At 42.2% G+C, this 18554-nt stretch overlaps 1 protein-coding gene across 6 annotated transcripts in view; it reads right to left on the minus strand.

Annotated features, from left to right (window-relative positions):
• ppip5k1b (diphosphoinositol pentakisphosphate kinase 1b) overlaps nt 1-18554 on the minus strand; it is a 37397-nt gene that overhangs the window by 6470 nt on the left and 12373 nt on the right. Inside the window, exons 13-27 of one of the 6 annotated variants that reach the window (XM_072664236.1) lie at nt 18103-18212; nt 15809-15894; nt 14809-14934; nt 12708-12829; nt 12438-12620; nt 11648-11789; nt 11307-11530; nt 11062-11192; nt 10723-10843; nt 10185-10292; nt 9988-10104; nt 9671-9808; nt 9098-9194; nt 7174-7302; nt 6026-6088 (exon numbers count right to left, since the gene is read on the minus strand). In XM_072664236.1, the coding sequence (XP_072520337.1) occupies nt 6026-6088; nt 7174-7302; nt 9098-9194; nt 9671-9808; nt 9988-10104; nt 10185-10292; nt 10723-10843; nt 11062-11192; nt 11307-11530; nt 11648-11789; nt 12438-12620; nt 12708-12829; nt 14809-14934; nt 15809-15894; nt 18103-18212 (1897 nt within the window). The remainder of the gene's footprint in view (nt 1-6025; nt 6089-7173; nt 7303-9097; nt 9195-9670; nt 9809-9987; nt 10105-10184; nt 10293-10722; nt 10844-11061; nt 11193-11306; nt 11531-11647; nt 11790-12437; nt 12621-12707; nt 12830-14808; nt 14935-15808; nt 15895-18102; nt 18213-18554) is intronic. The other 5 variants (XM_072664237.1, XM_072664239.1, XM_072664238.1 and 2 more) reach the window with 5 other exon arrangements.

The following is an 18554-nucleotide window of genomic DNA, read 5'->3' on the forward strand; positions in this document are numbered from 1 at the left end:
AGCTTTAGCAACACAGGTTTACTGCTAAACCTTAAAAATATTGGTGTAGGTCCTTATCTTGTTTCCAAAACAGCTCTGACCCATCAAGGCATCAGCACCATAAGACCTCTGAAGATGTCCTGAGGTATCTGGCACTAAGATGTTACCAAGAGAGCCCTGCAAGTTGTGAGTAGGGGCCTTTATGGATTGCATCAGTGAGCCTTTGGTGGCCATAATCCTGTTACTAGTTTGCTGACTGTCCTTCCTTGGAGCACCTTTTGACAATTACTCACTGCATACCAGAAAATCCTGATGTTTGGAGATGTGCTGGTCTAGTTCTCTAACATCACAATTTGGTCTGAGCATAGTCAAAATTGCTCAGATCTTTACATGTGACTATTTTCCTGCTGCCAACACATTACTTTGAAGTCCGTTCAGCTCATTTGTTGCCCATGATATTTCACCTTCTTACAGTCAATCAATGCTATTCACTACACCAGTCAGTGGTTTTACTGTTATGGCTGATTACACAAAACAGCCTCAAGCACTACTTAAGCAAGCTAGCTTAAGCAGCATTCCACCACCAGTGCTGCTGCACTACATAGTTATAGGCTAATAAGCTGTAAACACAACGCTGCTAATGATCACAGAATCAAGGTCAGAGGGAATCTGCACACTGGAACCTCCATGACCGATTACAACCCTGCTTCCAAATTCAGCAAAGGGCTGCGACTGGACAGTGGACAGTGATTATATTTCGACGTGGCACAATTCCCGCACACTGTTGATGGGGAATCTTCTCCATAGAGTGCTGACCGGAAAAACAGTCGTGTGGCTCCGGGTGGGAACGCAGCCAGGACGTGAAGAGGCGGAGGTGGTAGGAGCAGCGATGGAGGTGATGAGTCAACGCCGAATCAGCCGAGAGACCACCCAGTAATTCAGCTACCTGCTGCTCCTCCTCTGCAGCCTCTGGGGGAAAGGGGGGGGGGGGGGGTGAGAGGAGGAGGAGGGGAAAAGAAAGAGAAAGAGCAAGATAATGTAACGGGGGAAGCAAGAGTGGGGAGAAGCAAGAGATAAAAGAGTGTTTTGAGAGGGATGAAACTGGCAAAGTAGAGATTAAAAGTGGAGGATTACAAGATTGAGAGAAAGAGGAAAAAGAAAGAGCAAGAGAGGTGAGAGGAAAGCAAAAGCAAAAGGAAAGAGAGTTGGGGGAGTTTGAAACAAAAAATAAAAAGGGAGGACTACAAGAAAGGGAAAAGGGGGGGGGATAAAAAAGGTACAGTGAGGGAAACGGGGGGATGGGGGGGGGGGATTGGGTGGAGGGAAAAAGAGAAGAGCGTTCCAAGGGGCTAAGAGAGACAACCAGGGCTGGATAAAAGCAGGAATGAGCAGAAGGAAGATGAGAAGAATGAGAGGGAGAGGGATTTAGAAGGGCAAGAAACAGTAAGTGGGAGAGAAGGAGATGTTTGGGGAAGGAGAGGGATGAAGAGGAAAAGATGGTGGGTTGAGGTTTCAGGAGGGACAGAAACTGGCTAGAAAGGACAGAATAGAAGGAAAACACATAGGAGGAGCAGAGGACAAAGAGTTGTGGCAGAGATAGATGAGGAAGACAACGAGGAAGATGAGGAGGAGCGACCACTGTGCAGCACATGTGCAGTAATATTCCTCTGGCCCAATTCAGCAGCCTCGGATGACATTTGCTGAGTGACTCAGCAAGGTGGAGAAACGAAGATCTACAGCTGAAAATTCCAAACTAAAAGCTGGCACGCCTCGGCTCAGCTCTGCTGCTTAAGTCACAGCTCTAAAATGAAACTCAAATGGACTGTCTCTAAATATCAAATAACATCATTAAGACTATCCTCCCCCTGAACAGCTCTGAATAGAGCTTTAACAGTGATGAGAACGCTTCATTTTCCTCACTGTTTAACTGAGAACTTCATTTACATAAGATTCTTAAAAGCTTTACGCACAAGTTTGATGAGCTTGTGGTTATTAGAACTTGCACCGAATGTTCAGTCACTTTAAGTCGGCACCTGATGTGACCCATAAAATGATGAGACTGAAGGCGGCACTCTGGCTCCCCACAGTCAGCCAAGCCTTTAGTGAATTCCCACAACGTTGCTTTAGACACTGGTTTGAAACTGGCTTAGAATATGCGGGGGAAAAAGACATCCTAAAAACAGCATTTGTTATGTTGTACAATCAAAGATTCTCTTGCTAGAAAAGAAACGAGCCAGAAAAACAGTTTGTTGCAGCTTGAGGAAGACGTGTTCCACAGCACAGTTTTAAACAATAGCAAATGCAAGTTGCTAGGCTAAAGGGAGAGGTTCTTCATTATCACATTAATAAATCCAAAAGGAAATGTACAGTTTTCTTTACGCCTACATCAGAAGAACGTCTGTATTCAACTTCACTAACTGTTCTATTTGAATATGCAAATGAGATTGCATTTAATTTTTTAATACATTTGCATATTTTTAACTAGAAAACAAAAAGGTATCATATTTGGATGATGTTAGAATTTTTATGTTTATGGCACATCAAAACATTCCAAAGAAAGTGTTTAACAGAAAAGATTACTGAAGTCCTATTGTTGTTTTGTTAGTGTGGACCACGCCCTGAGATGGAACAGGGGGTCTCACTCAATATTTTCGACTCCGGGTCCGAGTCCGGGTCGACTTTCATGCGTTCTGCATGGGAAGCCGACTTCTCTGTTGGTTTTGTGAGTGATGGAAGAAAGGGAGGAGAGTTAAACTTGAGGGCCAGGGGGATGAGTTCAGGGCATGGTCCTTCTCCCAAAAACAGGTCATTTGGTAGCACAAACGCTAGCATAAATCCAGCGAGTAGCAACAGTACATTTTTTTCCCTGTAATATTTTTCAGAGTAGAGATAAAAATGTTCATACATGCAGGCCAGAATTCTGGGTCTAAATGTAGACGAAAGCTACAAATAAATAAATGAATAAAATCCACACATTGTGGCCAAAAACGTATGGACACCCCTTCTAATGAATGCATTCAGCTACTTAAAGTTGCACCCATTGCTGACACATGTGCAAATGTGCAAACACACACACAGCTTGTCTAATCCCTGTAGAGAAGTACTGCCAATAGAAGAAAAGTGGAGCAGATAATCAAGCTTATAAACAATGCTAAGCATAGGTTATAGGGGTATAAACCCCCCAACTTTGAGCTGTGGAGCAGTGGAACCATGTTCTCTTTAATGATGGTGCTCTATACAATACTTTGGGGATGAAGTGGGGTGGTGATCATTCAGAACTCTGACCTCACTAAAGCTTGTGTTGCTGAATACAATCAAATCCTCAGAGCAAATGCTCTAAAATCCTTTTTTTTCTTTCTTTTTGGATATTTTAGCAAGCTTTCCAATGTCAAGTGCAATAATAAATTGGAGCTACATTTTCATTTAAAGGACACTTTTTTTTTTAAGATTTTGAATGTTAGAAAAGTTTGTTGATGTCTCTATGGAAACTGTATCTCTTTCAGCTTAGGAAAGACAACTGAAACCTAGCTAGAGAAATGCAAACTGATGAACTTGTGATTGCAGTTTCCGGAAATGGTTGACCATCAAAACAGTCATTACTGACTGCAACAACCCCTTGGTAGCACACAAGCCAAGACTGGAACTATGACAGTGTAGATCTTACCTATAAAAAAAAAGCTTAAAACACTTTGACTTAACTCATCAGTGAATTAGCAAGTCCTTCTGAATGGTGAATCAGGGGTGTTAAAGTGTGTGTGTGTGTGGGGGGGGGGGGGAACTCAAAACTAGGAGACACTGAGGGACACTGAACTTCCATCTCCCTCTGGGCAACTCACTACTTTCCGATAATCTACATATCACCTAAAATGGGTTGACAACTTGCCTTTGGCCCTTTTCCACACAGTGTTGGGCTGCTGTGTCTAGCATAGAGTACTGGTTCTTGGAAACATTAATCAGTCCTGACTGGAAACCAAATCAGCTCTGTTCACATTAAAGTGACAGTTCATTAGAAATATACCCAATTTACTTTTGCCATTTGTATAGACAGCAGTCATGTGTATAGACATGTGTCATGCAGGGTCACAAACCACAAAAGCAGGAAGAAAGCAGGATTACTTCATTACTTTAGCAGGATAGTAATGTATAGGGTATATCCTTCCATTACTAATCAACAGCAGCTTGACAACAACTAAAGAATCAAACCTCAGACATAAAAAGAAAGGCAAGACATTTAGAGCTGCCCAGAGTGCCATAACCTAAACTGCAGCAGTCAACAGTTTTTTTACAACAGCATATCCACTCCCAGTTCTGTCCCAGGGTAGTAGAACTTAAGTGACAACCTTACCACCAAAACAGGACATGATGAAAGAACAGGCAGATCAATAAGATCAATAACTTTATCATACCACGCCCTTTGTTATACAGGTTCTATGAAGTGTTTTTGCTGGTTGCCAAGCTAAATCAAACAGAAACAGATGATGGAAAAATTGGGACAAGCCTGACAAGGATTATCTGTAATGCATGAATACCCCCTGATAAGGGGAAAGAGTCACACACGCTTTCCCTCATCAGCTGTGGTTCAACTTAACCAGGGCCTTTGGGGATTAACAAGGATCAGTTAGGCACAACGAGATGGTAACCCTTACCTTCATTACCAGTAAGTGTTGATAATGAGCTTTGCTCATAATTTGTAATAAATCAATGCTTTTAAGAACAGGGTCAGATACCGTACAGTGGATTTCCTCTAATGTACATTCAAAACACTGATAAGGGAATCATGGGCATATGTAAAAACCGATACCTTTCATGCACAGACCTTCTGATGTTGCGACATGAACTACATCTACCTGAATTAGTAATTATGGAAAACTTGGATGTCTAAACAATGTCTTAAAGGTTACAAATGCAGATAAAGTCAAATGTGACAAAAATTAGGGCACCCCAATTAAAAATCTTTAAACATCTGGAAATCTGATCTTCAAATTAAAGACTTATTGAGATATGTAATATAACTAAACTCTTACAAATAAAGACATATTAAAAAACAAATTATATATATTAATATAATTGATATAAATGCAAATGTTAGGACACTCCCACATGTATATCTATTACTACTAAAATCAGGTGTAGCACATCAGCTGCACATGACTAGAACATCATTAAAGAGGATTTTGGAGGAGATTGTTATTTTAAACCTCAGACATTTGGTTTGCTCTTGATTGTTAAAGTGGGTGTTATTGCCATGGTGAGATCCAAAGAGCTTTCCGAGATCTTGGCCATGTCAGGCTGTCCTAGCAAGTTCAGCCCAAAAGCAGCCTACAAGGTGCGTAAAGAAGTCTCCAACAATCCCAAAATATCATCACGGAACCATCAGGAAGCTCTTGCCACAGTTTATGTCTCACTACATCATCTACCATCAGAAAAAGGCTGCACAAAATAAATACTGTGACAAACTGTGGCAAAAGTCCCATGCCCCCCTAAATCTTCCTAAGAAGAATTAGAACGTTACCTCAATCTCTCAGTATTGTTTAAATTAAGACCAAATGTCCATATATTTAAACAGGTTAAAGACAGAGTTTTAATGGGGTGTCCTCATTTTTTCATATATATATACAAAACAAACATGTAAATTGTAATTCAGCTGGTGATCAACCCTAAAGCACAAAGCTAAAGCACAATTACAGAAAGGTTAACCATAAAGGTTAACCAAGGGTTAACCATGAGATGAAACATTGCGTGAACACACAAAGAAATATATCATAATAGATATATTCAGTATTTAAGGACATGCATCTATTGGGCTGAAGGAGGAAGAAGGAATCAGAAAGAAAGAATTAGACCCTGGGGGGTGGTGGTATGGGTGTAGACGGAGAATCTAAATTTAACAAGTGAGGAAAGATGTGAGTGGAAACATCGGAAAAAACGAGTTTCAAAATATTTCCACATTAAGATCACAATGCCAACAAATTACTACCACGAAATTACCCCCGGAGGGCATGCAAGCAGAGTGTCAAAACACACGGACTTCAAATAACAGACATACCATTAGTTGGATGCCTGGCATACGACACTGAAAACCTCTTTACTGCCGGCATTGAGAGCAACTCTGAGGGAATAAAAGAAGTAAGCCAGGTTATTCTCCAGCATTAACCTTTTAGTTACACCCATACACTGACAACTGATACCAGAGGAGGTGTGTGGACACACTGGCCCGAATACATAGCACATACTGGCCATATGTAGCCTATATGACGGGGTAATGAACAAACATAACAGTGACATGGCACTAATTTTGTAGGTATGAGGTGCTGCAGTCCTCAGTCTTAGAGACACAGTGACACCCTGTGGACAAATGTGTTAATATGCTCAGGACTGGGAGAATGTGTTTGCAGAAGGAACCAGAACCAGAATACATGAAGCCGAATATAGAGATGTTATGCACTGGAATAAACAGAAATGGAGGCGTGAATTTGGATGGTACAAGCATGGAAGAACTGTTCCACTCAACTGACTCCAGCAAAACTTACTGCAAATTCAGAAACCCAAAGTCCCTGTGTTAAACCCTCTAAAGCCCTCTAGAGGTAAGAAGAAAAATAGCCAGTTTTGTTACAGTTCAATTGATGTACTTGGGTACAAACAGTCACAAACATTAATTGGATCATGTCTCTGTGGGCATAGCAGGACTACATCAACCCAAAATAAAAAACGCAATGAGATAAAACAAGAACAAGACACATGCCATGCAACAAATCAAGCTTAAAGGGTCAATCATTAATAAACAAGACATTAATCATAAACTAAACAGAACTGACGGAATGGAAGGTTAGGTTGGAGCAGCCTTGAAGACAATCACAGGGAAAGGGAGCTCAAGGTAAAGTGAAGCTATTTGCACTGTTCGGCCATGAGGTTGAGGCAGAGACCAGTCTCAGCTTAATAAGCAGGCCAAGGAAAAACAGAGATGCACATGTCAGCGCAGCCTGAGTCCATATGAGCTTAGGGTAGGAGGGGTCAACAATGAAAGAAAATAAACAGGGCAGCACAGTGGTGATTGGTTGGGAAACTGATCTTGGAAGTAGCAATAGACACTGATCAGGAATGGACTGTAGCAAGGGACTGTATATGATCTTTCAATCAGCATAAAGCCAATACGCTTCATCATTGGAAGACGACGTGGTTTGGGATGGGACGTACCGTCTCTATTAGACCGCCTCCTGGGGGAGGTGGCCTTTTTGCGCTGGGTTCGGGCTAACTCCCGCAGGTTGGGGGCACTGGAGGACACCCCCCGGAAAGAGGCACTGAAGAGGCCCGTGAACAGAGAGCCTGTGAGGGGTTGGGAGAGACCATGGGATGGAGAGGAAGGGAAAATGTTGATGGTTGGTTAGTTTTCACTACTGAGCATGCAGGGTCACTACAACGGGTATTGTGCAAGAAGCTCACCAAGGAGCTCATCTTGCCAAATGTCTTGTCAGGGATATGTGCAGAGACTACTAAAATCTGGGGCATGACCATATTCTGTTGCTCGAGTGCGTTTTATAAAAAAAAAAAAAATAAAATAAATGTGAAATCAAACCCACAACGCTGTCCTCAATAGCCCAATTCTAGAACTATCGTGCCTCCACTGCCCACTACTGCCCGCTTCTTGCCTGCACAGAGAGAATGGCTCACATCTGCAGAGTTTTCTACTTATACTTTCTCACTCACTTTTCTGTTTACAGTGAAATGCCTAAAAACGTGTTTCAGTGACTTTCTGGCCTTTTTCCACCTTATTTCAACTTTCTCAATCATGGTGGATTGGTCAAGGATTGTGTGCTGCTGTACAGGCTACAGAGGGAAGGCCCAACCATGACACAGGGTGGAACATACTGTAACTCGCACTATTGCCTGTTCAACATGAATGAAAAATACTCTAGCCTTATGCAATTGGGTCGCAAGTTCCAAAATATGGTGTGCGATCCAAACCTTCTGAACTATTGTGTATCGTTACACTCCTAGTGACAAAATTACAGTAGAGTAATAATAACAGTTAGCTGTAGAATAGTCCTTTTCATAATTTTGGTTGCTCTAACTAATAGCAAATTTAATTTCACATGTAAATAAACCTGGCAACACTACAACAAACCTAACAACATTAGTTAAAACACAAAAAGTAGGCAGAGGGGATGTTTTTTGAAACAGAGGCAGAAATAGTTGGTTTGGTGCAATCTGCTTGGCCCAGGGTCCATGAGCACCCACCAACAATCCCCTCCTCAGGGGATGTGCGTGTGTTTGCAGAGCGACCCATTATTGATATGAAAACACTGTGCGTCTGTAAATAACTGATACCTTAACAGTGCCAACAAGTCAAACACAGAGAAGAAGAAAACCAAGAGGTAGCTTGGTAAACAAAGGGAGCTTAAAGCATTCCTCCCTTCAAAACATTCCCAGTTATCCTTGTGCTCTATTGTGCCGAAGCACTAACCCTAGATTCAGAGGCAGGTTGGTGTGAGAAACAGGCCAGATGCAACAAACATATTATTAGTGAGGAATTCCACACAAACAAGTCAAGCCCTGTTAAACACCACAGCTACGTTTAAACAGCAGGTTACATTTTTTTCATCTAATTTGAGCTGTTTTCTTCTCAGTCAGGAACAAATTAACAAGGCAAAACAGATTTGATTCATCTGTCTGCCCAAACATAGCCTGGAACATCTAGTTGAATAGGGTGTACACAATGCACATGCAAGCCAGTCCCTTCAGGTATTAAGCGGTTCACTGTCTGAGGCACTGTTTGCATTGTTTCACCTCTTAAAGGTTCTTGCCCAAAGGGAATAGGACAGGCAGGAATAGCACTCAGTGTGCTGCCAGCAGCTGTATTTAGATCACGACTGGCAGCGCGAGTACATTTCAGACGCAGTGGGCAAAGTATGAGCTGACCCTAACTTAAACAGCCTTCAGAAGAGCCTGGGTAGGGCCTCATGGGTGCTGTGCAGAAATAGGGGCAATGTATTCTGAGGAGTGCGATCGTCCAGGGGACAAAAAGAGGTCATCTGACCACAAACACTGCTGAGCAAGTGAGTGAGGGCATGTGGCCGATTTTCAGAGGAGGAAAAACAGCAGGAGGAGACACAATACGTACCGAGACCACTGGACTTGATCTCAGGGGACTGGCGGGAACAAGAGGGAAAGAGGCGATAGGATGCACCACGAGAGGATATGTTGCTCTCAGAGAGGACCTGTGGGGACACACAAACTCATTTTTGCCCAACTTTTTGGACACAGTTTTACAATTGGACTAATAAAGTATAACAAGTATGTACTAATAAATATAAATTAGCACTTTGCAGTTCTAAAATTACAGACTGTAGTCTGTCCGTTATTCTGCATACTTTGTTAGCCTCCGTTCAGACTGTTCTTCAATGATCAAGACCCCACAGGACCACCACAGCAGGTGCTGTGTTAGTGTGTACTGCGCTGGTTTGAGTAGATTAGACACAGCAATGCTGCTGGAGTGTTTAAACACGGTGTCCACTCACTGCCCAATCTATTAGACTACCTAGTTGGCCCACCTTCTAGATGTAAAGTCAGTGACAGAGGCTCATCTTATGCTGCACACTTTGCGCAACACACCAACCTGTCACCACCATAAACAGAGTAGAAATCGATTGTAAGGTCTGCAAACACGTTTAGAGGCTGTGCTGAGAAAGAGTACCTCCATGGATCCAGCTTTGCGGCTGCGAACCAGAGGAGACTTTTTGTGAATGCTCAGGGGTTCAGTAAGTACAGCTCGGTCAGGCTCATCCTGAGACAAATCCTCCAGACTGCCCAGATCTTCCTGCTTCTCCTGGTTCTAAATCCAAGTCAGACAAAGGTATTAGCAGAAGCTTATATATTTTTCACCAGTCTTGATGTAAAGTTTACCTTACGTTATATTGTTTTATATTGAATGGTTAGATCATCCTAAAGAAGTACAAAAGGGGTAAACTTGATACTGGAGTGGAAAGAAACCATGAGTGCATGCACACACACCTCAACAGAGGCAGGGCGGAACCCAAAGCCCATTGGTGCGTTTTCCTCATCTCGGCAGCCCTTGACCCCGGGACTGAAGTGCAACTCTACGTGGAAACGCTCCTCTGAAGACGGATCCTGCCCACACATACAGTTTAATGAGGGCAAGGTCATTAGAAACACATAGCACCAGAGATGAAAGTGGACCAAATGCTTACTTTATTGTTGTCCTCATACAGCATAATGACTATCTGAGTCATGTAGTTGAGTTCAGTTACAGCACTGAGGTAGTCCATGGCTTGCTTCCACTGCTCATCCTTCTCCTCCTGAAGCAGAAATGTATAAACACATTTTAAATACTTTATTTGGGTTCACATAACAGGGAATTTGAGTCCATAAGCACTGCTCCACTTCATAGGTAAATAAAGCATAATCTCTTCTAAACAGCCAAACTCCCCATTACAGCTGACAGATGAGTACTCTGTAAGCTGTTTAGCCTTTGCCTTACAAAAGCCTGCAATCTGCAGTCCTCACACTGCAAGTCTGTTAACATGCCCAAGGCAGCCTAAGATTAAAACATTACACAGGCCTTCCACATGTCTGCATTTAATAGCTGAACTGTGCTCTTAAAGCATATGTTGGATCTAGACAAACACATACACAGTAGAAAATGTACATTTAGGAAAGAAATAAGCTTTGCAATGCATAGAAAGTGTCTGATGTGTCTTAATGCATAGAAAATGTACTGATGCTCACATTGAGGAGGCCTCCATAGCGGAAGATGCTGAGCAATGAATGCACGTGACTCTCGCTGGTGAAATAGAGCCGGGTCCGCACGTGGCGACCCGGAGACATCACGCCTCGGGAGTACCTGAACCACCAGGAGATGGTAAAAACACAGCCTGATCACTCACAGAGGTTCACACAGACCTAAGAAATATCCAGATGCCTTCACGAAAGCCTTTTATTATAATCAAATCATCAGTCAATGTAAAAGAATACATACATGTGTGACATTATAGCCCCAAATTCACACAGCCAAAAGTGGATTAATAAGGGTGATTTGTAAATTGTATTGTAGACAGTACAGAGGCTCACAGTGGATGAAGCTTGTTGACGGCTTCATCTTCATGTGTCCTCTGAAGGTCCAGCTGGATCTTCTTAATCAGGGGCAGGCAGTAGGCACTAGCAATATCCAACTTCTCCAATTTACTGATCCCATATTCCTTAAGAATATATATAATACATGAGACACAACCGAAAAAGAAAAGATCTGGAAAACACAAAGTGAGTTAATTCAAAACAAGACAGAAATGAGAAAAACCTCTGAGCTCATCTACCTGAGGAATAATGATGTCAGCAAGTGCTCGGGATAGCCGGAAGAGCTCCAACATGTTCTCCAGACCCAGAGAGCTATTGTGCTGTGTGTCGTACTTTACACAATCATAGATATCTGGGATTTTGCTGATGTCATACCGGCCGCTCTTCATTCGGAAGTCCCTTTCCAATTTGGACCATCTCTGCAGCATGAGCTCCAAGGTCTCACTGTGATACAGCTGCAAATCTGGAAAAAGGGGTGGATTATTCTATAGTTGATGTACTTGTGTAATCACAGTAGGATGAAAATTACCATCTCAAACTAATCTCAGAGCAAAAAGCTCAAATTTAAAAAAAGACTAACTTGCAGATTTGGGGTCCTCCAGCCGTTTCCGGATCTGACAAGTGAGGCTCTGGATGAGTGCATAAACCTGGTCACATGTCTTGACAGGATTTCCAATGCTTTTCATAGAGTTGACCAGAGAGGGGCTGCTAGTTGGGGCAAGCTGAAAGACACATCATTTTGAAAAGAACATCTCAAACATCTACAGCTACACAGGGCAACAGCTCACAACACTGTTTAGGATTTAGACTACAATCGGCAAGTCTGTCTGGTCCTGAAGATTTTGGAAGTGGCCAGTTGTAGTGGCATATAATGTGTACTAGAGGAACTGGTTCTAATTTCTTGCCTTGTAATCAGACAGCCCAGAGAACAGGGGAAAAGCTGCTGTACCTCAATGTTTCTTTCTAGGACCTAGGTTCAGACCATGCCAATGAAACATATTTATTGTATAGGAGGAGAAGCTATGACTGAGGACTATGACTGGAGTTCAGCTGGCTTTTGTTTTAAGCTAGAATGCCACACCTCTCTTTATAAATTGAGCTTGGGCTAAAAGACATGACTTATCTAAATGGAGGACGCTGGAAATTGTAGGGCGTTAAATGGAGGAGGAGCTTTGGGAAATGAGAACCTATGTTTTCATTTGAGTAAGGAGTGTTCATATCCAGTTTAGCAACAAGTTACACACCACGTTGGGCAGTATGTGATGCCTAGTCAGAAGAATTCTACCAAAATCATTTGGAGAGTTTAAGATAGACGTCTTTCCATAACCTGTCAGGATTTGAAAGCTGTGCAGCGTTTCCAGTTGCTGTACCTTTTGATAATCGTCTCCAGTGAAGTCCTGGTCCTTCTGCATAATCTCATGGAGCCGAGCTTTGACCCTTTGCTGGCAGTCTGTGAGTGAGTCGCTATCACTATCCAGTAGGCCATTCATGTTGGCACTCTTTACCATCTGCACCAGGATAGGGGTCAACTCACCCTCTAGGGCTAACAGACCCTGCCAAACACATACACAATTGTTAAGAATATAATAAATGAGTGTGTACACAAGAACCCATTCAGGCATCTACACTCCTTTGCATACCTTTGCAAAAGCAGCAGCAGTCATCTGAACACGGCCTTCATCTGACGCGTAAATCTTGAGGTCATGACGGTAGGTGCTGTGTAAACGCAACAGGCCACAGCCAGGGAAGCCAGCATAGTCACCTAAGTCAAAGCAAAGAGCAGAAGCTAGAGCCATGGCCTTCAGCATCTCAGCAGAAAAAAAGAGCATAAAGATTGGCAACAGCCATAAAGATTATAACAGACAAAAACCCCTGAACCCCTTATCTTGTCACTGTGTTGCATATTGCTTATAAGGTAATCTATTGAGGTAAAATGTTACATTTTCTGTGGACAGTGCAAACTGGACATTTGTGGACAAAATAGAAAACCAAAAAAACTCCAAACTACACACTCAGCCTGATTCATGCAAGACATGGAGGATAAATGGCTGCATGGTCGACTTTTTGTGATATTAGGTTATATGAGTGTTACATGATCTATGTAATGCTACAGATGGCACAATACCATGCTGGACCAGTAGAAGTATGTGTCACTGGTCACAGAGCACCACAGAGGTTTTATAATAAATATGCTACAAGTGGCATCCTAGCAGTTTGCCTTGCAATATGTGTGTGTGTGTGTGTGTGTGTGTGTGTGTGTGTGTGTGTGTGTGTGTGTGTGTGTGTGTCAAATCCGGTGTGAAATAAGAAGCTACCGTGGAAAGATTCTGGTGAATCACACGCAGCGTCTTTTCTGGCGTAAAATGCGATTAGGTCCTCAAGAATGCGGTCAAGAAAGACAATTATGAACGAATCCTGTGTGTAAAACACCCAAGTCACATCATGATCTTCGCACTGCTTGGAAAATAATGGTTTATGACAATGGAATCATGAAAGCCGATGTGCATGTCACTGAATCCACCGCACACTCCACAGAAAGCAAATCTCTTGACGCCATTCACATGGGACAAACAGGATTAGTGGGGTCAGTTGACTGCTGAAGTATTAAATGATGGGAACAGCATCCCACAAAGCCCAATATTACCATCACTCCCACACTCTCAAAGCTATTCTTACCGCTCTCAATAGGGGACTCACAGCCAAGGGATCTGCAGTTATCTAGTTTACAATGTAAGGCAAGAGAACAGCAAGTAAGCTGGCGATGCAGAGTGTTACTCTCCTCCAAACAGCAGAATATGATGCAGCAAGAATGTGGGAAATGGTTTGGTCTTGGTTAGTTCCTGCTAACTCAAACTAACTAAAGCTTAGGGTATTTCTAAAAACAAACAAACAAACAATAAAGACCCCATTTCCACTTACAATATTGGGCATGGCAGGTGATGCTAGACATGCATGCAGCTCTGATGGGAAAGGCATGTTTGTATGTTGAGAACGTAATGTCATCAACAGAACTGTCACTAAAGGTTCTTCAAAAGGGCTTGTTACTATTTACAGAACACTGCACATACAATTCACAACACCACAAACACCACACTGGCTACGTAGATGTATAATAATAATAAAAAAAAAAAAAAACACTTCAAAACGTTTAAGGTGTAAGATGTAAGAAAATCCTAAGAAATCCTAAAATGTAACTTTTATGTTACATTTTCTGTTTTTGCTGGTCCAAATCCTGGGTCATGCAGCTTGCCATCATCAGCCGGAGTCAGAGAGGGCACAGTGGGCCTTGTTCTCTCAGGGGTGGGATGATGGAACTTCCTCCCCACATCACTCTTAGTGTGATGTTGGCCAGCACAGGCATCTGTTAGCTGTTGTATTGGAACTGGGCAGCTGTGCTTTTCTCCCCAGCTTTCGTCCCTGTACTCATTCTTCATCCTCACACGTTTCTCAAATGCACTTTATCAGGTGCACCTTTCTCTCAGATAACAAGCATCATTACACAAACACAAACACAATTGCAAGTATTTTAATATACTGTGAATTTCCCCACTGCGGGACTAATAAAGGACTATCTTATCTTATCTTATCTTATAACAGCTAATAAAAACAATAAACTAAAGACCCAGTGAACTGTTACATTTGTGTAAAAGGCATGCAGATCAGATTAGTTTCTTCAAGCTGAAACACATGTGCGAGTTTGTGTGTGTGTGTGTGTGTGTGTGTGTGTGTGTGTGTGTGTACCTTGCCCTCCAGGATACATGCAGCGGAAGGCCCTCCCCAACTCCTCTGCCTGCACTCGGCCCGCTGGGGTCAACTCCCCTCCCCACTTCAGAACCAACAGCAGTGACGGACCTTCCTTCAGAGAGTCTGCAGACACACACAAACACACACACACACACACTGAAACTTGCATAGTCTGACTTTCTATGCTGTTAAGTCTTATGTTTAGTTCACTTAGGCTACATTCACCTCACAAGCCTCATTAATCTATTCTGATTTGTTGCTCAGATTGGATTTGACTATCTTGACGGTTCACATTCATAAAAGGAAGAGACCTGTATCCGTCTGTACAGGTGAACGAACCTGTCCCTGAACCGGCACACGTGCACACAGAGCTTTAGCTTGAACTGATCAATTTTCCCAAATATCAAGCAAAACGACAACTTCTGTCCACAGCTTTTCCTCTCCTCTTTATTGTTTTGCCAGGCTGCTGAATCAGATTTGTGTTGAACTGAGGCAAAAAATCACTTCAGTCTGGTAATGTAAATGCAGCCTCATAAGAGCTGTATTTTGTGTATACTGTAAAACCTGAAAATTTTGTTCAGCACTTTGGAGTGTACTGTCCTTTGCAGAGTTGAGTAATGAGAGTTGAGAACATGGAAGTGACATACTGCGAACCTCATACACTGCTGAATCTTTATTTAAAAGAAAAGTCCTAAAGGCTAAACGCTAACCTGTCTACAATCTCCTCAAATAGGTGACTCTGGTGAACCGAGCAGGACATCACAACAAGAATTGTGTTAAGCTGCTGTAAAACATTACACTATCGCTTCAGTCCGGATGCCGGTTATGTATCCATCAGCTTGTAAAATGCATGTTAAAAATGTGTCATTTAGAGGTAGCTATAAGTGCAAAAGCCATTTCTTACATAATGCTTTAAAAGGCAAAATAAGAGGGTAGAAACAAACCTGCACAGATTAACATAACTTTACTGTCGTCTCAGTCTACAGCAGATACTCACCTTCCTCCTCACTCGACGCCTTTGGCTGGCCGTTGGGCAGATAGGTCAACTGCACTTTTCGATTAATGCCGGAGAAATGACCATACCTGAAAGACAACACATTGGGCAGGACACACCGGTACAACCACCACTGTAACACTGTCTGACATAAACAGTGCCCAGAGGGCACAGCACAGATAGGCTTTTGCTAGCAGGTGCTCAGAGGCTGCCATGTTTCTAGAAACATGTCAGGTTGACCTTTCCGAAGTGGCGGAGGTTAATGTGTGCCATGTGGGCCATGCCAGAGCTGGCCCTACGCCCCCGGAGAGGCTCTGAGGGGATCAAAGAAAACACAGCTGCTATACTGATACCAGTTTGCTGTTCACTTTAAAGGACCGTTACAATGCTCTGGATGAAACATGGCAACCTAAACAAAAACATTTAAAACGATCACAGCCGAGAGCAACATGCCAAAAACACAAGAGATAGAAATAGAGAGATGTCGGATTACATCTGGTCATCAGACATCTGACTATGCTGTAGTTTAAAATGCTCTGTTGCCTGGTTGGGAGCCAGTTTTTAACCAAACTGAGTCTGAACCAGGTTTAGGGCATTTTTCAACAGCTGTAGTTTATCGAAATTCCTTTATTACAAACCAAGCATATCCATATTACAGGTTATAGACATGATATTGTCACATGGTTATGGTCAACGTGTTTACTAACAGTTTGTTAACAGTTAATCAGATCCCAAACAATGCCGCATGTGTTATGAAAGTGGTTTATCTTGAATTGGCTGGGGAAGTGGAGGAATTAGGGAGAGATGAAGTAGTCAGTTATTCAGGACACGCCTGAGGACACATGCATCATATATGGACTCCCATTGACTTTGTTACAAGAACCATACAGAGATCTGGGAGCCCTAATGAACTCAGGCTACTAGTGTGAGAGACTACAGGGCAACAGCTGTACTGTTTAGGCCTTCATAAGGATAAAGGCACTTCTACAGGCATAACCTATGATGGTGCGTACTGATTATCGTTCAGGCTGGACTCCCTGCAGAGAGTGTGGCCAGTGGAGATGGAGGGAGGAAGACAGAGGGGAAGAGAAGAGAAGAAAGGAATGAATGTGAGAAACTGATTTGCAATACTGACAGGATGTAAATGACGATTGGGCTCTGTGTTCTGTGAACAGCCAAAGCAACCTTAGTGTTCCATCTCTGCATTAACAAATGCTTAGACATGATCTAATTCACCTAAATAATTTTGCCCACATTAATCACAATTGCAAGTATTTTAATATATCACAAGTGTTCTAATATATTATGGGATACTTCAATTATATATACTTTAATACAGACAAGTGACAAATTTAAGGAAAGAAATTTAATACATGAGTAAATAAGTGGAGAAGTGAGTGCAAAAGGTTTACCGTGAGCGTCAACGCGAGTGCAAACGCAAGTACAAACCTGACGCAAGGGTCAATGCAAGTGCAAACCTAAAATAATTTGTGCAAATATGAGTGCAATCACGGGTGCAAACACTTTCAAACAGGTGTATTACATAATCCAATTAAGCAACTAACATCCTACCGAATGCATCAGTCACAAAGACTGCTCTTGGCAAGTGTTTCAATAGTGTTTCAAACAGTGACTAGTGACTTTAGTCTGTGGGAAAGATTTTGATAAAGAGTTGGAAAGTCAGGTCAAAAAAGCACATTCAGTGAGTGTGATATGTAAAAAAAAGTAGAAGAGTGTCACTGCAGGACATGACAAGACCATGTCTGATTCACAACTACAAAGAGAGAGAGAGATATTATGGTAGGGCTGCAGAACATAAACCCCTCATTACAAAGATGAAGGCACAAAAACACATGGCACTGGTATACAGAGATGTGGGGAAAACCGTGAGCTACTCAAATTACTGACAAGTGGACACATGCCTGTGTGGCAAACAGGAATGGTACTCTTTGAAAAAATGTTTTTTCATCTTGCCAGTATACTTTCCGAAATGTGCAGAATCTCTACCCAGATACATTAAAGCTGTTCCAGTAGCACTTGGTGGCCCAATACCAACACCTTTCTAAAACACTGTATGATGGGTTTTTTTCCTTTTATTTGTTACCTGTCTGTATATAGCCATTTAATTGCAATACGAATATAACCAAAGGAGCAATAGAGGGTGTGCTCAGACACGGACAAAGAGTGAAAGAATGACCAGGGAGACGGGAAATGGCTACAGTTGCCTGGAGCAACTCTTCTTAACTACATTGTTAATGTTAAATAACCCAGTTGTCATAATGACACAGGTTACTCACATTTCTAGGACCGTCTTCAGCTGCTCCAGTTTGGATTTCTTCTCCTCAATCTCGCAGTCATTGTGCTGACCCAATTCAGCTAAGAGCTGACGGGCAATATCCAGAACTTCCTAAATTACAAAATAGATAAAAAGAGATAACAGAAACACTACTGGAGAGGAGATACATTATTGGCACAAATATACACACTGTACATTTAGTTATTGCTCCAAGCTCCACAGTCAAAGGTTGTTCAGGAGATTAAGGGCATATAGGCAGAGACATAAAAACCTCTACATTTAACTCCTCTTACGTGAAACATTTAGCATGAAAGGTGTCAGATTCCTAAACGCCCAGAAATTTGCATGTGAAACAGTCCTAATTTTGGAAACTAGTACCAAACATACTTTTTTCTTAGGCCTCCTCATAAACATCATATGTCAATGGAAAATGAGCCAAATGATATAGGATAA

The sequence above is a fragment of the Salminus brasiliensis genome, chromosome 19 (genome assembly GCF_030463535.1).
Source record: "Salminus brasiliensis chromosome 19, fSalBra1.hap2, whole genome shotgun sequence".
Lineage (NCBI taxonomy): Eukaryota > Metazoa > Chordata > Actinopteri > Characiformes > Bryconidae > Salminus > Salminus brasiliensis.